This window comes from Athalia rosae, chromosome 1, assembly GCF_917208135.1.
Source record: "Athalia rosae chromosome 1, iyAthRosa1.1, whole genome shotgun sequence".
Classification (NCBI taxonomy): Eukaryota; Metazoa; Arthropoda; class Insecta; order Hymenoptera; family Athaliidae; genus Athalia; species Athalia rosae.
Genome location: NC_064026.1, coordinates 12633344 through 12654852, shown reverse-complemented (window position 1 = coordinate 12654852; position 21509 = coordinate 12633344). Strand labels below are relative to the sequence as shown.

General features: G+C 37.7%; 1 protein-coding gene and 1 long non-coding RNA gene across 14 annotated transcripts in view; one reads left to right on the top strand and one right to left on the bottom strand.

Moving 5' to 3' along the window:
• LOC105687120 overlaps positions 1–21509 on the bottom strand; it is an 89438-nt gene that overhangs the window by 65844 nt on the left and 2085 nt on the right. For 3 of the 13 annotated variants that reach the window (XM_048648910.1, XM_048648916.1, XM_048648912.1), the window contains exons 1-2: positions 9511–9771; positions 3155–3219 (exon numbers count right to left, since the gene is read on the bottom strand). In XM_048648910.1, the coding sequence (XP_048504867.1) occupies positions 3155–3219; positions 9511–9559 (114 nt within the window). In that variant the 5' untranslated portion in view covers positions 9560–9771. Of the gene's footprint in view, positions 1–3154; positions 3220–6555; positions 6664–9510; positions 10005–21509 lie in introns of those variants that run through there. The other 10 variants (XM_048648920.1, XM_048648917.1, XM_048648911.1 and 7 more) reach the window with 7 other exon arrangements.
• On the top strand, positions 16895–20684 carry LOC125499730. Its single transcript, XR_007276714.1, has 3 exons — positions 16895–17320; positions 18664–18813; positions 18942–20684. It is a non-coding gene; the product is annotated as an uncharacterized LOC125499730 (long non-coding RNA).

The window sequence follows — 21509 nt, the reverse complement described above, 5'->3', positions numbered from 1 at the left end:
CGGGATATTTTTCAACCCGCGTTATAGTCGTCGATTCGATTTCACACTTTCATTGTTTTCTCTGTTTTCAATCTTTCGACGCGTGTCTTCGAATAATCGGAACATGTAGATGTCGAGCGAAGTGTTACATAATCGATCTCATCAATTCTCATAATAAAATAATGCAAATTTAAAAACTCATCGATGTACCCCATACAAAACCTGAAGTTTCTACACATTCTTTGACACAACCAGAATCAAAGATCCTAATGTTTGGTCCACGGTGGAAAAGACGGGTTACTACTGATGCAAAATATCAGCAATTTGTGGATTTATAAATTATGTTCTCGTCGTCGTTGAGCGACAATATCATTGTTTAAATGCCTTACATAATAATATTAGAGTAGGATAAATTCTGGGACTGACTAACGAAGGATTTACAACGGAATAAAGACAGCAGTTGTATCCCCCGCAATCCTCTTACATTATGGAGGTACACCGACCGTGGTCATAAGTGAAATATGTAAACACGACGCTATCTGATTTAGATTCTCGCAAAATATCCCTGGTCGAATTTACAGCAGCGCGACAGCAGAGGTGGGGGGATCGCATCGACCGGCCACGATCTGTTATGATCCACGGCGTGTTTACCGAAATCTATCTGTCGATAATATCGTAGAGACCACGACCGATGTTGTTATTTTGGTCAGAGAAATGACACGGTGAATTAAATAGGATAGGATGATCTCCGTCGATGACAGAGTAAACACTTGCCATTGATGCGTTCGAAATGAATGTTGTAAGAAAAGGACAATAAACGAGACGCGTTAAGGATAATAATTGCATGCTAACTTCTAACTGCTAACTCCTTCAGACTGCCAACGTGTCTCGTTTATCGTTAAATCATCGTTGAATGGCTGTGTCAGTTTTTTGAGGTAAACACGCCGCCGTGGATCATGACAGATCGCGGCCGGCCGATGCGAGTCGATCGGCGCCGGATCCCCCGACTTCTGCTGTGCCGCTGCTGTAAATTCGACCAGGGATATTTTGCGTGAACCTAAATCAAATCGCGCAATGTTTACATCGTCCACTTATGACCACGGTCGGTGTACATCTACGATCGTTCCTCAATACCCCGTATGCACATATCATATACATTATCTATAGATACACCAATAAGCTATACATACAATCACCCGGTGCGCATGCAGCAGTGGTTGGTTTCTTCGATTTACCGGTTATAATGTAATATGACTCACTATACAGAGCAGATCGGTGTTCCGTTCGATCGTTCTTATTTACATGGCTGCGGTTGCTTCAATTTTTCTATCACCTCCACCACCTTTACAACTTTCACCGGAGTAATATACAATTTTTTTTCTATCATTTATATTTTATACTTTTTCCAGATATATAAGAGAAAAAAAATTTCCACGCCGCCGTACGTTCAATCTCATTTCTTACGAACTTTTGAATTTTTTTATTACCGCTTTTCTTTAGTTTTTTTTTTTTCTCCGTTTTTCCTTGATCCGTTACTTTACGCATATATGTATGTGATTTCAAATGACGGTCTCTACAAGTCTCACACGTGTAATAAACATATCTGCAGTATTTGATTTCACATTTTGTGCGAAGGTCAGCGTTGCTAACTGACCTACGCCACAATCGTCCGCATAACGATCACCGCGAGAATACGATATGAGTCGTTACACCGGATACAGTGCGTATTTTCATACGTAGAATTAAGTGCTTGGTACGGTACGTACTTATGTGTGTACATAGTTACATACCATATGGTGAGTTTTACTACCCGTGATATAATTGTAGGATATCATTCGCAATTTTTTACCAAAAAAAGAATGAAAAAAACAACAAACCTATCGCCAAACAAAGTAGACGAATGGACATTGGGCGGTCCGATAATTCGGTTTTAGAAATTTCACCGACGTAATGTACTGACCGAAATTACCTGCGTTATTACCTACGTTTGTAGATACATAATATCGTACGTATGAAATTTTCACGTACCTAGGATATAATTGGCGATGGTTCATTTTCCCCGCAACACATACTGTATATATGTATATTCGTAGCGAAGTTGAAGAATAAAAATGAAAATATTTATAAGTATATAAAATGTAAAAAAAAAAAAAAAAAACAGCAAATTGAATTAAATAAAATACAACCGACTTCTACAGACTTCAGATTACGGCTAGTTTTATTACCAATGATTTCTACCAGATTGTAACGGTTTAACACATCCGGATACGGACCTTTCAGCACAAATTCTCACGATATAAAACTGTGCGTTGTACAGTTTATTGATGATCACGCTCTCGCTATTATTATCATCATTATTATTAGTAGTAGTAGTAGTAGTAGTAGTACTTGTGTGACTTACGTTGCATGACTTGTTACACATATAAATAACATTGTATTACAAATAATTATCACATGAGAGGTAACTAACCAACTTTGAATCACATCTCTCAAGTTTCAATATGAAAATGTGAATTTGAAAAAGGGGTAACAACATCCAGTGGGGACTCGGCTGTGTCACAATTTCTTATCATGAACCGCTAATAAATGAAAATCAAAAATAAAAGAGAAAAATACACGAGATGAAATACCTGCTTGACTAGAATTTTGGACATATGTATGTAACAAGGAGTTAAGCCAGCATTGCGCACGCGGATGATGCTACATCTGCACGAGGTGTATTTTAAGACCGGAAATACATGAAGTGCAGCACCAACAAAAGCAGTAAAAGCATAAAGCTATGTGTATATTCATTGGAAGTAGGTAAGTGGTAAGTGGTAAGTAGGTGGCAACTAACAGATAATTAGTCATATATCTCTCTGCCGCTGTACATAGAGTATAAGCTAGCTAGACTAGACGGTAAAACGACCATAAATTCTGTCGTCGCTATTTCCGTTTGTTTTTCTTCCTTTTCGATTTTTTCTCATTTATTTTCCGGCAATTTAACCCCAATGAATTTGCCACCTTAAATTCAAAAACACCGAGTCGTTTTTCAGATCTAATAAACATGGTAAGGGGCCAGGAACAAACAAAATTGTACGCGCCCTCCGAAAACGGTGGTGTGGACATCGTTTAAATATCCATTGCACCATCTTGGCATTGTGAATTTTCTTTTTTTTTTTTTTTCAATACGTACCACGTGTCCTTGGGCGATTGCTCCCTGCAGAGAACCATTGGGGTTGTCCGCCATCGTTCCTCCACCTGAAACAGAGAACAAAAAAAAAATGGAGTTATTTATTGGCACGTGCTATGAAATGAAAGAAAACTGGTGTACGAATAATAGACAAAAGTTAGCGAGACATTCGTAATAATCATAGTGGATATCATAGAATTGCGTGAAATAATTTTGCTGAAAATTATAAACCATATTTAATCTCAGTTTTACGTTCATTCTATAGAAGATGAAAATAAATTTGGTTTTTTTCGTAGTCTCTGAGCCGCAGAGACTTGCACCGAACGAATTCTCGAAATGATTATTTAGGCATTAGAATTCCCATCCAAACGAAATCTACCGCATCGGTACATACTTATATTTAATTTATTTCTGTTACCAAATCACCATGTTTCCAACCATCCGCCCACTTATATGTTTAAGAATGTATACACACTCTATATACTCCGTAAATATTTGGAGTACCGCCAATATTCTGGGGAACTCTTAGCTCGACGGAATTGATGATCTTTACTGACAGAAGTAAATGAGACGAACGTCTCAACTGGTGATACGACGGTACTTGCCTAGAACTGAATTCTGAGACACGTTACACATACATACATACATCTGCGTGTATACGTACACAGGGTGTTCCATTTCAGATAAGGGATTTAATTGGTCTGAAAACGATGTGACGCTGGAAAAAATAAATCCGTATTATTTTTCGGTACGACGAGACGTTTGCGAAATAATTAAACCCCTCATTCGGAACGGGACACCCTATACATATTGTGCAGCTGTTGAAACCGATCTGATCACATCTCCGGTACCATTATACCATGCATGTTATTCCTCGATTAAATTGCGCCGCACTTTCATATTTCGCATATTTATAATATATAATATTAATTATACTTCAATTCGCATGATATACTTTTTTTCATTCCAACTATACGTGTAAAATTGAAACCATTTGTACGGGAGAGGAGAGGATGTAGAGAGAAGAATGCAATCTATTTTTTTTCGGTTTCTTCCATTTTCGTGACAATTTCAACAAATGAAGAAAAGAGAAATTTTAACCCTTAGAAATTAGTACGTAAGTATATTTTACACACGGGGGTGTACAGACTTCATGCGTGGCTTACGCAACGATCCGTAAAACCCGCGTCACTATAGAGGCAACGTATATATTATATGAAATAACGGACGTATGTCATGCAGCTCGTATATTAGAGGATATAAACCGAACGTATCTATATAGGTATGTACGGGTATATATACATATATATATATAAACTTAACCCTTGGGCGACGGTAATAAAATAAAGCAGGATAAAGACGAAAAAAAAAAAGGAAGTAAAAGAGATTCAATGAAGAAGAAGCGAGTTTGCTACCTCGCCGCGCCACGCTTCGCGAACATGAGAGGCACTAATCCCTTTTTCAATTTATCACAAAGTGATGCGTGTTTCCTGCCATATTTTGCGACGTATATTATACACGTACTGCACATGAAGCGCGTCTATTCATCGAGTTGCCAAGGGATTTGAGGAAACAAATATAACAGTCTCTGATGATATATCAACACACATACTTATATTTTAGTTATACATGCACAGCTCGTACGACTTTTCAAAGTACAGCAGTCACAAAATCCGGGAGAATCGGAAATAAATTTTTTGGCCTTTAACCCCCTGCTCCAAAAATATCTATAATTTAGCAGAACCTTGCCAAGAACATAAATGTTCGATCTTGACTTGATCACAGTACATCTGTACGGTTGGATTTTCGCGTAAAAAAAAAAAAAAACGTACACAATAAATATTATATAAACTATGGACGCGATGGAGATTTTTGTACAGTGAATCAAATATCTGCTAATTAGGTATAATATACCGATATGCGGAGGATACATTTTGGTTCATCGGGGCGGGTTTGGTCTGATGAACATCCACCACCACTAAGCTGCTCGAACGCTAAGAGTCACGATTTTGCGTGGGATTATCGCAAGAACTCACGTCTACCACAAACTGCGAAACGACGCGACGACGGAGACTAGAACTACGTCAAGACAGATACCCTAACGACGCATTCATCGGATGCCCAGACGACTTCGGTCACACGCATTACGTATAGCACAGACAAACTCGAAATCCTCATTTTCTAGGATCTCAGAATTCGCCGAAACAAACTATATATACGTTATTCTATGTGTAGATATTTTGTCCCCAATTAATCGCAGAAACCCAACTAGGTTTAGAGTCGAAATACGCAATTTTCTAATTCGTTATTTTGAAATAAAAAAAATCGATGATGATTAGAACGTATGCGTCGCATATACTACTTTGAGGCGAGTAAGCTTGCCATATTTTATCTGCACACCCTATGTAGCGTATCCGTCGGATGACCCCAACCCACGTGTGGGATCGTGATCAATCTACCTTTAGAAAAAAGTTTTATTCTTATTTCAGTCGTAAAGTTTGTCTTTTTTTTTTTATTTGTTTATTTATTTATTTTTTTTTTTTTGTACGTGGGCGCTGCTAAGTAATACAATCTATATTTATACAGATATATCAGAATATACATATATCCTATCCTGAGGTCACAGAGTAGGAACTTACATCTATGTAAGTATAGGTACGTGAAAAACAAGCATTAAGTGAGGTAGACATATACCGTGTGTTCGCGATCTTACGTCGCAGCAACTCCGGTTGCCCGCCAGCAAGGCGGTCTCGCCAATTTGGCGAATTCGGCGACGCGACGGAGGTAAGGCAGAAAGTTCGTTTCTGAAGCAATAGTTTGTTTTCGCGTTAGTGAAACTTGAAATTGAAAAATGAATTCCAAACTCTTGCGATTTCAGTGGTCGCGCATTGCAAGCTAATGTACACTTCCGGTAAAAGAGTGTCATCCTCATGGTGATGACATAGCAGAATATATTTATACGTATATCCACGACCCTTATAGACGATTTTATGCTAGATGCCTATACGAAACATCGGTATGCACAGACCCGTACAGCAGTAGCAAAAGAGTAGCTGGTCCAGAGCAGGGCAGGGAGTATATTTTTGGCGCGAAATTCTAAACCCAGAAACATTCCTGGGCTCGACCTGGGAACTTGGGGTCTCAGACCTCGAGATCATCGTGCGAAGACGTGGAATTCCACCGAAGAATACTCGGTGACAGCTGCACGGGGTCGGCGACCGAGATAGTTAAATGCCGATGTTGAAATACTGGAGAAAAAAACCTAAGAAGACCAAAGAGACGAGGACGAAAAGAATACGACGATTCGACCGATGGATGACAATTTTTTCGCTTAGGGGTACGAATTTGAACCTATAAAAGAAGATATAAAATATAAGAGATTATAAAGAATTTCGGAAACTTACGGGGAGTAACGTGTTGTGTGGTGTACGTAAAAGGATCAGAAAAGGATGAACGATCTATCGACACGTCCGTTTGGATAAGCGGAAAGGATTTAGTCTGAAGAATTTCAGTACGGGTGTTCAATAACCCGTCTTCATCTCACGTGAGGATTTTTACTCCGCAGTTAACCAATCTCCGGACTCTTCGATGAAATTGTGGGAAAATATATTGGGCTGGTGATCCTGAAAATCAAGAATTTTGCTGGGTGAACAATCGCGATGATACGGATACATGGGGACCGGAGGTACAAATTTTTCTCATCGGGATTAAGCTTTGTACCAGATATTCGAATAATCAGCTGGTTATTACAATCGTGGCATTGATTTTAGACGGTTATGAATAATAATGATGATAATAATAATGGATACACGACATGACATATTTATTTAAACTATACCACAGAACATAGAACCGAGGGCACTCGATGTGTCCGTCAGATAGAGTAGCTTATATCTTTATTTTCATTACATCAGCATCGTAGTCGTCATCGTGGTAGTATGTGATGGAGAGCCGAGAGTAACGAACAAATAATTCATTGTTCTAAAGTATATAATCAAATAAATATCGAAAAAACGTTCACCATTGGTGCACAGCTCTGCGAAGCAACACGTCACATTTTTTGTTTTTTCTATACTTTCTCAGCATTTGTAACGATCTATAACGAAACACCCTTCGCACAGTTCATGTGTTGATACTTTTCTAGAAAGTTTTCACCAAAGTTACGAGATTTTAGAAACAGGTATAGTTTTCTCGTTGTTCAGATAAAACTTGGAATAGCCCCTCGTTTGTTGTGTCGCGTGTGAAGTAAGTTTCCAAAAATATTATCAAAATTTGAATAATCGGAGCATTTTTCAATTCGATTTGATTCGATTCTATTCGGAGATGGTGTCACGGGTCAAAAATTCCGAGAAAAGATTGGCTCGTCTGAAATTGGAATATAGATATTAAAATTCCTGCGCTTAAATTATCCGTCCCCTGGAAAGTAGAACGTGTCAGTTTTGCTATGTTCCATTCCTCTGAAATAGTACATTTGTAGTCTAAATAAGACACGCGACGTTAATATACCAGCAGCTGTTCGCCGGTCGAGTAATCTGTGATTAATTAACAACTTGAAATATGAAAAGTAATAAAGAAAAACAGAAAAACTGCAATCTACCACGAGAGTACATACAGCCCCAGATAAAAAAAACCAGCGATGATATCCTTCACATGTATGCACCGAGTATGGTAAACTAAAGCTTCCGTAGTGAGTATATTTATGTATTGTTGTACATAACGATAACGCGATCCCGCTTCCTGACATTCGATCAAAATAATTATTGGATATGAATTGATATCGGTTGTAAGAAAAATTGAAAGAGCCAAAAATTTATACAAATTCCGAACGTTGAATATACCGATTACAACAACATGACGTTAAGAATACGTACCTATAATGCACAATTTCTACACGTACATACATAATAATTATGGGGTTTTCAACCGCAGCGGTTAGCTAGTTAGTTTCACTATAATAATGCTTTCTTTTTTTCGTTGTCTGCTGCACCTCCTTAATTATAAACTTCTACATGAATCGCAACTAGATCGTAGAATGTATGTACACCCGGTTAGGTTAATTGTGGATCGCTTCGCGGCCAAGCGCGCGTTTGGACAACTTTTTCACGCAACTGGACCGGCTAGCGCCGACAATGAGAATGAAATTTAACGTAATCCTTTTTTTTTTATCTTTGCGCTTTATAAAACACGGAATCAACCTTCGGGATTCAAATATATAGGTTACATACGTACGCATATACATAGTCGTACGAACGAACCGGACGACGACGTGTGTTTAATTCTGAGTACGTATAATACCCTGCATATACCTTTCTACATAACGGTGAATACCTACGTATAATGTACAATTATTGATAGTTAGTCAGCTTAGCGACAAACGTCTGCAGGAATTATCGCGGGTGATTTTATACATCGAGCGATATAATGTATGTATGAATACCTCGTAGACAGCTGTCAGCGAGAATATACCGAGGTTCGTTGGATCCAGGATTATGAAGTATTACATATAAAACGCGTCTCTAGACCACCTGGAAGGCGTGTCCGGGGTATGTACGTATGTGCGTCGAATCCCGTATACGTACGCATACTATGTACGATCCGAATATCATACGGTTGATTAGCTCAACAAAATACACTCGGACTTTCTTTGAAAAAAAAAATAGTTAATCAAAATCGAGAATCAGGGATTAGGAACAAACGGGAGTTAATCGATTCCCAATTTGAAATCTAGAGCCAAAATTGATACGTTTAAATAACAAATTAGAGGGCGTGTTTCCCGCCCCAAAATTATATTCTCTCATTCGGTCCAGATCGCGACGCCCTCCGTCGTTCCCCACGCTTTAATTTCCTTTATATTGGCGCCTGGAGGCGTTCATGTCTTTTCAGTATTTGTTGAACAGACCAACGTGATGTATAAGGTTTTTATTATTATAATTAATTTTTACAACTGTATTCCCGCAGGGATTTGGAATTTTTTTTTCAACCCATATGCGGGTTTTTTATGGCTTCCGGCAAAATAATTTTCTTCCTATCTTATACACCTACGAATGTTGTGTGTATACAAGCATGATGTCTACAGAGCAGCAATTCGATTCCCGAACGGAATCCCGTGGGATTATTTTTTCAGTTGTGTGTATATAATAAATTCATCGCCTAGAGGATTTTTTTTACTCTTTTTTTTTTTTTGTAAATAAATTCATATCGAAAGTTTTTGATATTGAAAAAATCTTGACTAATTATTTTGCTTCGAAAAGTCGGCGTTACGCTATCGAGGGTGTAGAGATTAAAATTTTTGCGAAAAAAAAATGTCCAAGTACATGGTTCATTCTTGATGAAATAGAAAACACATCTTCTTAACTCACCGTTACTGTTTGTTTTATGAAAGATCGTGGGTGGATTGTAGAGGCGCATGATGACGTTGCGGCTTTTCCAATAATATTTTCCCTGTATTGTATCGATTTTTATATTTTAATTATCGCATTATTTTTCTCCCGAACAAACCTCAACGAAATTAATACCGCAAACTCTACCGGTGCAAGTTTCAAGTATCCACAAAGATTTGGAGTGGAGAATGAGAAACAGAGAAGAAAAAAGAAAGAAACTGCAGTCACAGGGTATATCATTCGAGATGAAAGGTGAAAGCAAACTTGTCAATTATTTTTTCATTAGCGCCGATCGCCTTTTCTAGCTGCAGCGTTCAACCTACTGTGTAATATTATATCGTTCACCATATGCACTGTAAACCTCACAACGGTTTTAGCTTACACATATTATGTCGATAATTCATAACTATGAATCGAGATCGTCAATTTGATATTTTAGTGATAATTTGCTAACACGGTAACGTCACTCAACTGACGATCGAGATTATCACAACCACGATTTCCGTTAACAATTAATACAGGATACCGAATAAATTTTGGAAAATCAAAGGCCATATCGGAGTAAAGGGATCGTCCGTGTTCGAAACTTGGCGTTTGAATGACCGAAATAAATGAAAGAGCGGATAGCTACGTGTGTATGTTGTACATAATATTCGATCTTGCGTTTACCTAGTGCGTCACTTATGCCCGTCACTCATTGTCGGTATCGTGTGTACGCAGCTACAGTTATACACTACGGTAAGATTGACCGAGTGAGGTAATCTCGTTTAGCAGTTCAACGGTTCACGCATATTTTCTATTTTCTTGATAAAATTCTTCACCAAGAATTATTCGGACTTTATGAACTCCGCAATACGTCGGTGTGGCAGCAAAAACGGCGGTTGATTCATACGTATAGCTCGTAATATCGCAAACCACCGGCGTCTGTTATCACAGCGCGTCATATATAGGTAAACACACCATTTACTTCGAGATTTCATTGCGTACGGAATTCAGAAGGCTAAGTCAGCGCTATAACTGAACACTTCTGAGTGTCTATTTCCTGAATAAATATAATAGACACCGTCGTGCGCGATGCGAGATACACGAGACGGAGGATAGCTCGTGCCAGACGCTCCAGTTGGAACCTTTTTTCATTCACGAGCACATGTGTATGTACCTCGTCACACGGATGTACGGCAACTTTCCTAATTGTAAGTAATATTTTCCGCACGTCCCTGCGCAGGATCGAGAGTTTTTTTTTTATACATTGAATGCTTAATCGGTCCGAATGTACGTTCATTCGGTCGTTATCGTGATATATCATTTGATAATGAAATTTGACGAATCGTCGAAATCGTGGAAATTTCATGTCTTTGACAATTTTTACGTTACACAGGTTAGAGGCATGAAAAACTTACGGATATTAGAAGAAGAAGCAGACGTAACACAGAAATAGCCGACGATTTGCTCTAGTTTCTTTTTTTACCTTCCTATGTCGCAGCTTTACGAAGGAGTGAAAAGAAAAAATAAATAGAAAAACGTAGAAAACTATACCTACGGGGAAAAAAACACTCATCGACATCGCCACGTGTCACACGAATCAACATATCTATATATCCTATCGACTATACATACATACAGGCTCCGATAATCCATCCCTAAAGGTAAGATGAAAAATAAGATATCGCCTCAAACTTGAGTTTGCGAAAGATTATTACATTTAAATAATCAAACTCATATATGTATAGAGGCGTTGACATCGATTCCTGATGACGTTTCACCTCATAAGATATTTTTATTTGTAGACGCGTTCGGTTGCTAGAAGTTTAGAACCAAAAACGAAAAACGGGATCGAATTTACACTCGGCAGGAATACAGGCAGAGTCGTCGAGTTGGTAAAAAAAATTTCGGGCAAGTGGGGTGCATATTTTACGGAGTATTATATCCATATGATGAAGCCAGCGATTACCGCCTCATATAGATGCGACTAAAATATACCGAAAGATTTATCGACGATTTCTCATCGGCGAAAGGAACCGATTTTTATGGTGTTCGATGTAAAATCTCGTCATGTATTTTCAGATTCTATTCGGTTAAAAATTAAAAAATATTTGGAGCGCAAACAGAAAAATATAAGTCATCTGCAGAAGTTTAGAAGCCGGAAAGAGGAAGCAAAAAATACAAGAAAGAGTCGATGAAAATAATTCTCATGAATGAAACCAAAAATAGCTTTACAGCGGCAGCTTGCGGTGCAGCTGACTAGAAAAAGAAAAAAAACTTCTCATAATACATTGTGCAGACGCGCGCGGTCGTCTGCGGGCTGAATAAAGTCCGATGTGGAAATTACCCCACTAATTATAATTATCGCACTGTGAAATCGTTCAGTTTCCTTTCTCCACTCAAACCGTGAATGTAATACAGATTGGAAGAAAGAAAAATGAATAAAAAAAAATTACTAGAACCTGGGAAAATTTCAACAAATCCCGAGTTACAGGTATAATGTAAACGTGCAATACTTCAAAATTATAGTAGGTGCTAGGTATGCGATGAAAGAAAATTTATGCATCTAATTTTCTTATCTGAACTGCATGGCCACGTACGGACTAATATATTAACACGTATAGGTATATCTACAGGTTTAAAAGTTATTCCGACTAAATTAACGTCATTATTTATCAAACCTCACATTATATTCTATTACCAAATACCGTGCACGGTACAGCAGGAGAGGCAGCTTATGAACTGTTTTCAAAAGCACTTCGAAGAGTTATGGATTCTTACAGCGGACTCGGGTATTTAGCCCACGCTGCAACTACTGCGCGTATACCGAAACCTATTGCTTTCCACACTATAAACTATATATATATAACCATCTTTGGCACTCCACCAAATTGACAATTTGTTCACTGAAATTGGGCGAACGAAAAGAAATAAATTATAGACGAGTGAAACAAAAGAATTATAAAAGAATTATTATATAATCGATATACATGCACGCGCGCATGAGGTGTATGATGTCTATCGGCGCAAGGATATTACCTCGATTATTATACTAGAATGAAAAATTAGCAACGGTGTATACAGGCGCAACGTGGTACACCTCATGCCGTTAAAAATGAATTTTTGTCAACAAATTACACGCGAAATTGATTAACTTTTTTAAAATAACGAAATCCGAATGTGAGAAACTCGAGCGTCCGCGATGAGTTCGTAAAAATTCATAGCTTTTAATGAATAGTTCGATGTACGCGCGAATTAATTAGCGGAATTGTAGAGTACAGCTCATTACGTATTATAGGTGAGGTTGGATCTACGTCGTTCAACTCTTGGGAGGCTATCACGCACGCTGCCGTATACACGTGTACGATACGTCACAAGTAAAACGCAATATTATACCGAAGTCGAAGAATTGAGAACCCTTTAGCGCCAAAATTAGCTTTACGGGTTTTAATTATAGACCGGGATGAGATTCCCCAAACTCGGGGCGTGAATGAAATCTGGTTTGTGTCTTGTCTTCGACTGTTAAACGCTAATCACGTCTTCTTTTTCACATTCTTACACAGTTTATGTTTTTCGTCTGTTCTTTCCATTCTCAAAATATCACTGATCCTACAGCTCAGATGTATGTAATTGAGGCTAATTAATGAATACAAGTTAGCTATAATTTTCAACACTTTTTTCGGAGCTGAAAGTACATAATTAATGAAAAATTTACATCTATAATTAAAACAACGGCATATAACTAGAGCGAAGCTCCGTAATAGGGAAATACTTCCTCGAACATATCCATCAAATAATGCGCCATTTGAATTTTGTATATACCTACATGAATTCATTGAGAAGCGACGCGTAATTGGTGGGCTAAGTACTTTCAAATAAATATGAGGGGACTGAAAACTTGATGCGTTACAGATCGTTATAACGATTCATGCAGATGTAAAAAAAAAATAAAAAAAAGAGGTATTGGCTTCAAGGCGAGCTTTTGGTACATATTTGTATATATGCATATATTAGGCAAGTCCGACTGATTACTTCGTCTTATACCTGATTTTTTTTGTATTTCTTTTTTTCCAATGCCGAAAATTTAACCATGATTTCAGATGGATCGCGCCATGAATTATAGCTGACTCGTGCAGCCTCCGGCTACCGTGTACTGGATCACCGCCAATTTCGGTATACATAAGCGACAATTAAACATACGGAGTATTCCATATGTATTTTATGTGTATACGTATGCGCTTATATACCAAGTTATACGTCAAATATACACGCGCCAAAACGTCATCGAGTTGATTTCAGACGTCAGAGTTTATCTCGGAGTTTACATTATAGGTATGCAGTTACGTTAATAGTGTTACAAACCTTCTAGAAATACATATATGTATATTTGCGACGAAGAATATTACACCATCTACAAACCCCGAGGTGCACAATTCGTACTGCAGTATCACGATATAGTGCGCATTGAGTGTTTTCGTAAACAAGAGTATCCCAAAATTTATAACGCATACCGTAACATTACACGCCCCAAGTCTTCGCCATGTGTTTTCGAGTTTTTTCCCATGAGCCGTATCGGCGAAAGACTAAAATTTCATACACCTGCAATGAACCTTTCATAATTTAAGTGTATAGGTATAGTAATTTCATGTTTCTCGCTGTTCGATTAATCAGTTTTTTGGCAATGTTCCTAATTACTCTAATAACCTATGAACAAGTTTCTATGTAACTGACCATAAATAAAATTGAGAGTAAAAAAAAAAAAACTGTTCCAAATATTCCGATCTCGAGATCCCTGAAGTAAGCAATTTCCCGCACTGCATTCCAGATTTCAGATGGCATGCGGTACGATATATCGTGAATTATTCCGAACTACATTTCAAATGAAAAAAAAAAGAAAAAAAATTACACTCATGGCACGATCCAAACCTCTACCAGAAATTGCATGTTTGTCGAGGTAAAAATGTCTGCAGTGGTGTCTCTGTAACAATGATTCAACGCAAATATTGGAATTCAAGCTCACTGCACATAATTATTATTATCTTCATTATATACTACACGGAATAAGCTCCATTACACGCGTAGGTACATCATGAAGAGAAGGGCGAGACATTGCATATTGTATTAAATTCCACGGTTAAACACAAAGAAGATGTATATGTATACGTATACATATACTGCGTTGGCAGCGTATGGAAATGTTTCACTCGCGTTTCATTTTACAATATGACAAGGTCAAGGTTCAAGTGATAGAATTTCTCACTCGAACTTAACCTTACAACAATCTACATCATACATAGATCATCATTATATATTGGTAGGTGTAACAACCACCGCGGAAACACACGAGTACTCCGGATCCGTATATTCTGCGTAATATTCTGCGGTAGAACTTTGTAAGAAGTCGAGCGATGCGATCTCATTCTATACAGAAAACAGCTGTGTGTTATATAAGTGAAATACAGATATTTCTTAAGGATCGTGAGAAACGGATCGGAAAAACATGATGGCGTTCCATTATACCTCGCGGTATTGCTGCCTTTGTAATAATTCATAGATACAGATATACACGTAGGACTAAAAAGCTGAAGCTGCTACTTCTGACGCGTCGCCTTAGGTCTGAACCGAGTTTTCACACTTATATTTATACGTAGACTCTCCTATGCTTCTTCTTTGCGCGGTATATTAATATTCATAACGTGTATAATAATACCCCCGCGGTGATAATGATGATGATCTTAATTTTGCAGCAGTTGCATGTTTCGAGTATACGTGCATGCTCTACCGTACACATATATCTAATATGCCTAAAATTACTGCCGAGTTTTACACAGAGATATATATATATACAACGACGCGTAACATGTAAACGACGAACTTGAAAAAGTATGTGCAACGCCGACGGCAACGAGTATATTATTACAAAAATAATAAAAATAAATAAAAACGAACTAGAGTAAAACTAATCCAGGCGTGAGACGACCGAATACTGCATCGTATGATTTTATCTAATATGACGAACACATGTGTGCCGTACGGCTTGAAAATTTTACAACATTATCCTATCCCTGAAACGAAGAATATTTGTGAAAAATGAAAAAAAAAAAAATTTGCCGAGTTATTTGAACAACGTAACGCAATCGTTTCCATTCCTCGATCTCAAGTATTCGTACATATCAATGATTACATCTACAATAAACATAGGATGAAGTTGAAGTTTTTTTGAGAATTGATTATTGGCTCTTTGAAGGATGATTAATTTTCAAAAAGAAACCAATTACGGATAAAAAAGAATTTAGCCATTCGGCGAATCGTGCTGATTAGTGCCACGAAGGAACGTCGTTTTAGTTTGATATTTTTCCATTCTCCGATAAACTCTTGACCCTCAACGTGCCAAACGAATTCGATCGCGATGACGACCTGAGAAACAATTTTTTTCGGTGTCACGACTCGGTTTTTCGGAAAAGGTGAATAATTTTTGCGGCGCGTTGCAGCGCAAACATTTATTTTAACGAAAATCGAAATGGCCCTGCTAACTTCTTGGACATTCCAGACCTCGCATGAGTGGAACCCCCACTTTCACAAGAGTGCGTTCACATTGACGCGATGGCAGGATTAAGTACTAATTATTTGCTAAATTGTTACCAATAATTCAAATTTGTTTGCTCCAGCCATTTGGTCGAAATCGAAGGTGGTGTACACCGAAACCTAACGTTAGGTTTCGATCAAAAGAGCGGCGTCACCCTTGAAAATATTGAAACGAATTCGTATCGTTGCTTGTCAGAATTAAGTGCTCGCAGTTAGTTGCTGTTCGTTTCTTTAATCTCAATTCTGTTTCTACAGTCATTAGAAAAAAAATTGAGGAGTGTACTAAAAACATTTATTGATGCAATGACGCGTATCCCTATATTCGCACTAAATCCTCCGATCAAGACGAACTCGTGTTCTGTGAAGCGGCGGTTCCAGATTCTATAAGATGGGACGTCATCCTCAGCTCTTATTCAAATTTTCGAATTGAACGATTCTTATATATTTTTTTTATTCCGTATTCGTGCGCGTTTCATCGTATTATAAAATCGCGCGTGCGTGAAAATGTGAAAACGTATGTAGTATAAAGTACGTAATTTAAATTATTACATGCACAATGCGGTACGATTTAGTAAACACATATGAAACACGTGCATTTCAGCTGGTGATGCAATAAAATAATATGTATACACAATAATAAAAACTGCGCGTTGTCCTTGAATTATCATCGCATATTCGTGACATAAGCTATACCTTAGTATGTGTAATACGCGTATAAATATACGCGATATGCGGTGCGGGTGTAATTATCAACCTACTGCAATTTCAATATATATATACTATATAATGCGTTAGAACCTTGCGACAGTTCGCTAAAAAAAACTTGGAAGAGCAGGTAATTGAAAAATATCCCTATTGCGTACCGTGTAACATTTTTGAGGAAATGTCAAAGCCTTGTTGACTAAAAGTCAAAACGAAAAGAAACGATACACGGGTGCATTCGAACAGATTCGAGAAAAGACAGGAAGGTAATAAAGATGAGAGAATTTAAGAATATTCTTTGTATGAAAAAGAAAAGGGAAAAAACATGCAGATCATGGAAGAGAGCTTAGAAGCTGGTAGGGACAGGATGTATATAGGGAGAGAAACCATGCTCGGAGAGAGACGAGATCAAGGAGCCTGGCGTCCCTCTTCGAGTGTCTGAATTTCAAATTGTTGCTGATCGCGACGCGACGGTGTGAGCTCGAGATTTTCTTTCCCATATTCTACGGGAATTATACATGTAGGTACCTTTGCGTAATTGCGCTACCGAAAATCAGTATTATAGGTACAATAATAAATAGTTGTTCGATGCGAGTACCAAAAACAGCTCATAGGTAAATACAGTTTGTAGCACGGAATACATCACCTGAGGCCATACTTCGATGGGCACGATATGGTATAAATATTATTACAGGTCAACTAAAATAATTGATCGATCATCGAAGAAATTTATCGTGAACGTCTGGTGCGGTTATTCAATAAGTCATCGAATTATCTACCCAATTAGTTCGCAGCATAAAGATAATTTAAGCTTATTTCGTGCGCTCAATCTATGTAAGAACAAGGTGAAATTGGGTGTAAGAATTCATGATTGAACTGCACTAAGCACTTCGCGATTTTTTCAAGACAAAAGATTTTTTGCGACCTTTAAAATTTTTCCCCCAACTCGAGCAATAATTTTACTTTATTGAAGGTCAATTTTTTCCATCTGATATTATATATGATGACGTGATGAAAAATATTCGAAAATCTTCAATACATACGTAACTTATCGAATTATACTGCGTAAAAATACGTTAACCATAGCACACTATAAATGGAAGTTTTATTTCAATACTTGTTTCTTCAAGTTCAATCTTCGGGAGAGCTTCGGATGTCCGAAGTTGAAGTTATAACTGAGTCGGTCTGCATCAGGTTTAACCGCGAATAACAGTATTCCAATTCCTCTGGACTGTACCTTTGCAGCGCAACGTCCAACTTATACTATACCATATATTTAAGCTCAATTCACACCGTACGATAATGTAATGCTTTACACGCGAAGTCTCAAGCGCATATGCTCGGATACTTTTCGTTCGTCGGTCGTTCGTTTGGTTTTTTATTGGTCGGGTCCCCGTTGGTAGTGCAACGCGATAAGATAGATTTGCGGTTTACAGGTCTCTTCGGATAACCCAAAAAAATATAATCCAGATATACGCGAAGCTATCCCCGAGTCTAATAACCAGTTACATGGCGGAACTGCACACCACGTTGCAACGTATCGATCAAGTTCTTGATTTCTACGTTTGTTTAATTTTTTTTCGGTAAAGTCAGTATGGAAACTTTATTGCTTGGAGAAATTCATCGACGGTAAAAAGAAAATGATCAGATCAAGAGAGTAAAGCAAAAAACATCTTGGCATAGACACGATCGTATAATACGTGATTATATGTATATCAACTTAAAAACCATTCTGAACTCACCGGATTCGTCAGCCTACAGAAGGGAGGAAATAAATAAACAGAAAGAAATTAATGACACGGGCTCACGTAGTCCGGAACAATGAGTAAAAAAATAATTAAAAAAATTTTCTTTTTGTTCCAGAGAAATATTTCGCTAGCTGCAGTCCGCAGCCCCAGCTAGCTATACATATACCCAAAGAAGTGAAGAAAGACCATTAATTGCTTTCAGGGTGAAAAAAAAAGGTCAAACCCGTCCCCAGCCCAGGTCTTATACGAATATACAGATATATAGGTATATTAATTCTTCTCTCGTCAGTTTATTTCACATACTCCAAAAAAAGCTGCATGCACCGGTACGGCGCGACCCTCAAACTTTTCAAAGGAATTTTTTTTTTTTTTTTTTTTCTCTATTTGTTCCAGATTTTCCCGCCATCTTTATAATACAAAATCACCACTGCACCAAGTTAACGAGTTCACGGGGGAGTGCGCGAAAAAGGGAAAACTTATAAATGAAAAAAATGGCGCAATACCAGCAGCAGTAACGCGGCAGCCAGCAGCAGTTCAAGCGTATTACATAATTAACGAGACGTTAATTAATATACGTGCAGGTACCAATGAATGATATCGATCAGACGCGATATTATTATACTGAAATACCTCGTTTCCATTATAATCACACAGTTATCCGAATCACGTTATGAAATAATCATTCAACATTCGTATAACAATATTAATGAAAATAGTAATGATACATCAACACCGAACATCGATACGAATAAAGAAATAACGTCCATACTTTTTCTCTCATCCCCGATATCGATTTTTCTGATTGTGAAATATTCACGTGGACTATACGTATACAGTACAGGTATAACATGTTAGTACTATGAAATTTGTCTTTCGTACGGTCGTTTGATTCGTCGTCGAAGTATGGGAAATGAGAGATTGATGTAGATGGAAAAAGCACCATGCATTCCGTATACATAATATATATATAACTATTCGTCTGTCTATCTATATACATGCACGCGCGAGATGTGAGCGACGCATTCCGAGGTGCTCACGTCGCGATCGCGGTAGTGCTGCTGCTCCTGAAGGAGAGACAGAATGGCTATATGTATGTACGTACGTACGTACATACATGTATATATCTACATAGTGGATACCTCTACCTATCTACCTGCCTACCTACCTAGCTACCCCGTTAAAAGTAACCGGGTAACCTGACCCAACCCGACCCGAACCAAACCAAAGCGAACAACTTTAACGGCTCACGTGAGCCTTACCTGGAAACGTGTGAGGAAATCGTATGATCTTGGGATTCTGAGGTTATGATGACGACACCGAGTATCTCACAGTTTAGATAAGATGCATATACGTGCCGGAGAATAAAATAAAGAGCGAAAGGAAAAGAATCTATTTTTTTTTCTCAGGTTCTGAATGTCGATTAGATCAGTCCGAAATGAAGTGTTTCCAAATTTAGATTTTCATAATCACAGAGATACCTTTAGGAGCTTAGCTCGTGCTGCAAAAAGGAAGAATGGCTGTATGGATCAAAAGGAATTTGGCGCATTCATTGATACGTCGATACGTGTAGAATGATTTATTCAAAACTAAACTTTTTCACCGCGCATATAAAGATCTGATGGTGCTGGTGGTGGTGGTGGTTAAATAGGGTAATTGACGTAAATTAACTAGTTGATCATAGACAGACCTTTAACTTTGTGCTCATTGTTACTACACCATGGCAATAGCTCAAGGCCCGCCATACACTGTTATTTGATTGGTCGATTTTAAAAAGTTACGTTAGCATAAGTTAGGGTAGACATAGAGAACACGTACACCTAGCTGGTAAATGTCTGACTCGACAAAAGCAAAAAAAAAAAAAAAACAAGATAAGAATAAAAGAGTACATGAACAGTATGTACAATGGAAACAATAATTAAAATTGCGTAATAACTAGGATGATGATTATGACAGTATATATATATATGTATACAGTATGAACACTGCAGCACAATAAAGTTGTTTAAAAATAATCTTCGGTAGCGAGCATATACATACAGTGATGATAATATTAATTTCTGTTGTAGCGAAGTGGAAAAATAAAATCCGATTTCATTAAAAATAAGAGACATATAGATTCGTTAACCAGAGCCAATTACCGATTAGTCCAAAAATAACGTGACCGAGTAACGTTAAAATAACGAACTACGGGTACCCATCGTAGGAACGAAATGGGTGGTTATTACGTTATGATTGCATATTAATTAATTGACGGTCGATGGTTGAATAATACGTTCGTTAAATAATGTGGTATTGATAATCGAATGTAAAATTTATTCGAATTATCGTTGCTTCCCGTGGCCATCGAACAAATATGCGTATACAGACTAGTTTCAATTGCATCTAGGGTAAAATCAATCGGTCTATTCAGATAAGGATAAAAGTCATCGATTATTTTCTTCGAATTCCAACGGCATAAGTTTTCAGGTCAGGAAACTATCCGAGTGACCATTTTGTAAAATAATTCTCATTGTATCTCAAGAGTTGATGAAGACAAAAACGTTCAGATATACCACCTCGCGATAGAAAAAAAAAAAAACTTAAAAAAAAGTAGGTGACCTGGGGGGGGGGGGGGGGGATATGATTCGGCGTGAATAGTTCACTTTGTTCTTTTTTCGATTCCAACTCGATACATATTGAGAAACACTGTGTATAACAGGAGAAAGATCAAAGTCAGAGATCACAGAGCAAACTTCGATCGCAACTTTTTGCCTCCTCCTAACGTCACAGGATAGAAAGAGATGGAAAATGAAACGAATACAAACTGTTTTCAGTTTTCAAATGCGCTAGTTAATAACACATCGAAATCATGATCGCAAATCGCGTATAATCATTATTAATGGTTAAGATATTCTAAGGCGAGAATGGCTAGTTGTTTCGATTATTGTATCCTGAACTGGCAATTGGCAAAAAACCCCCTCT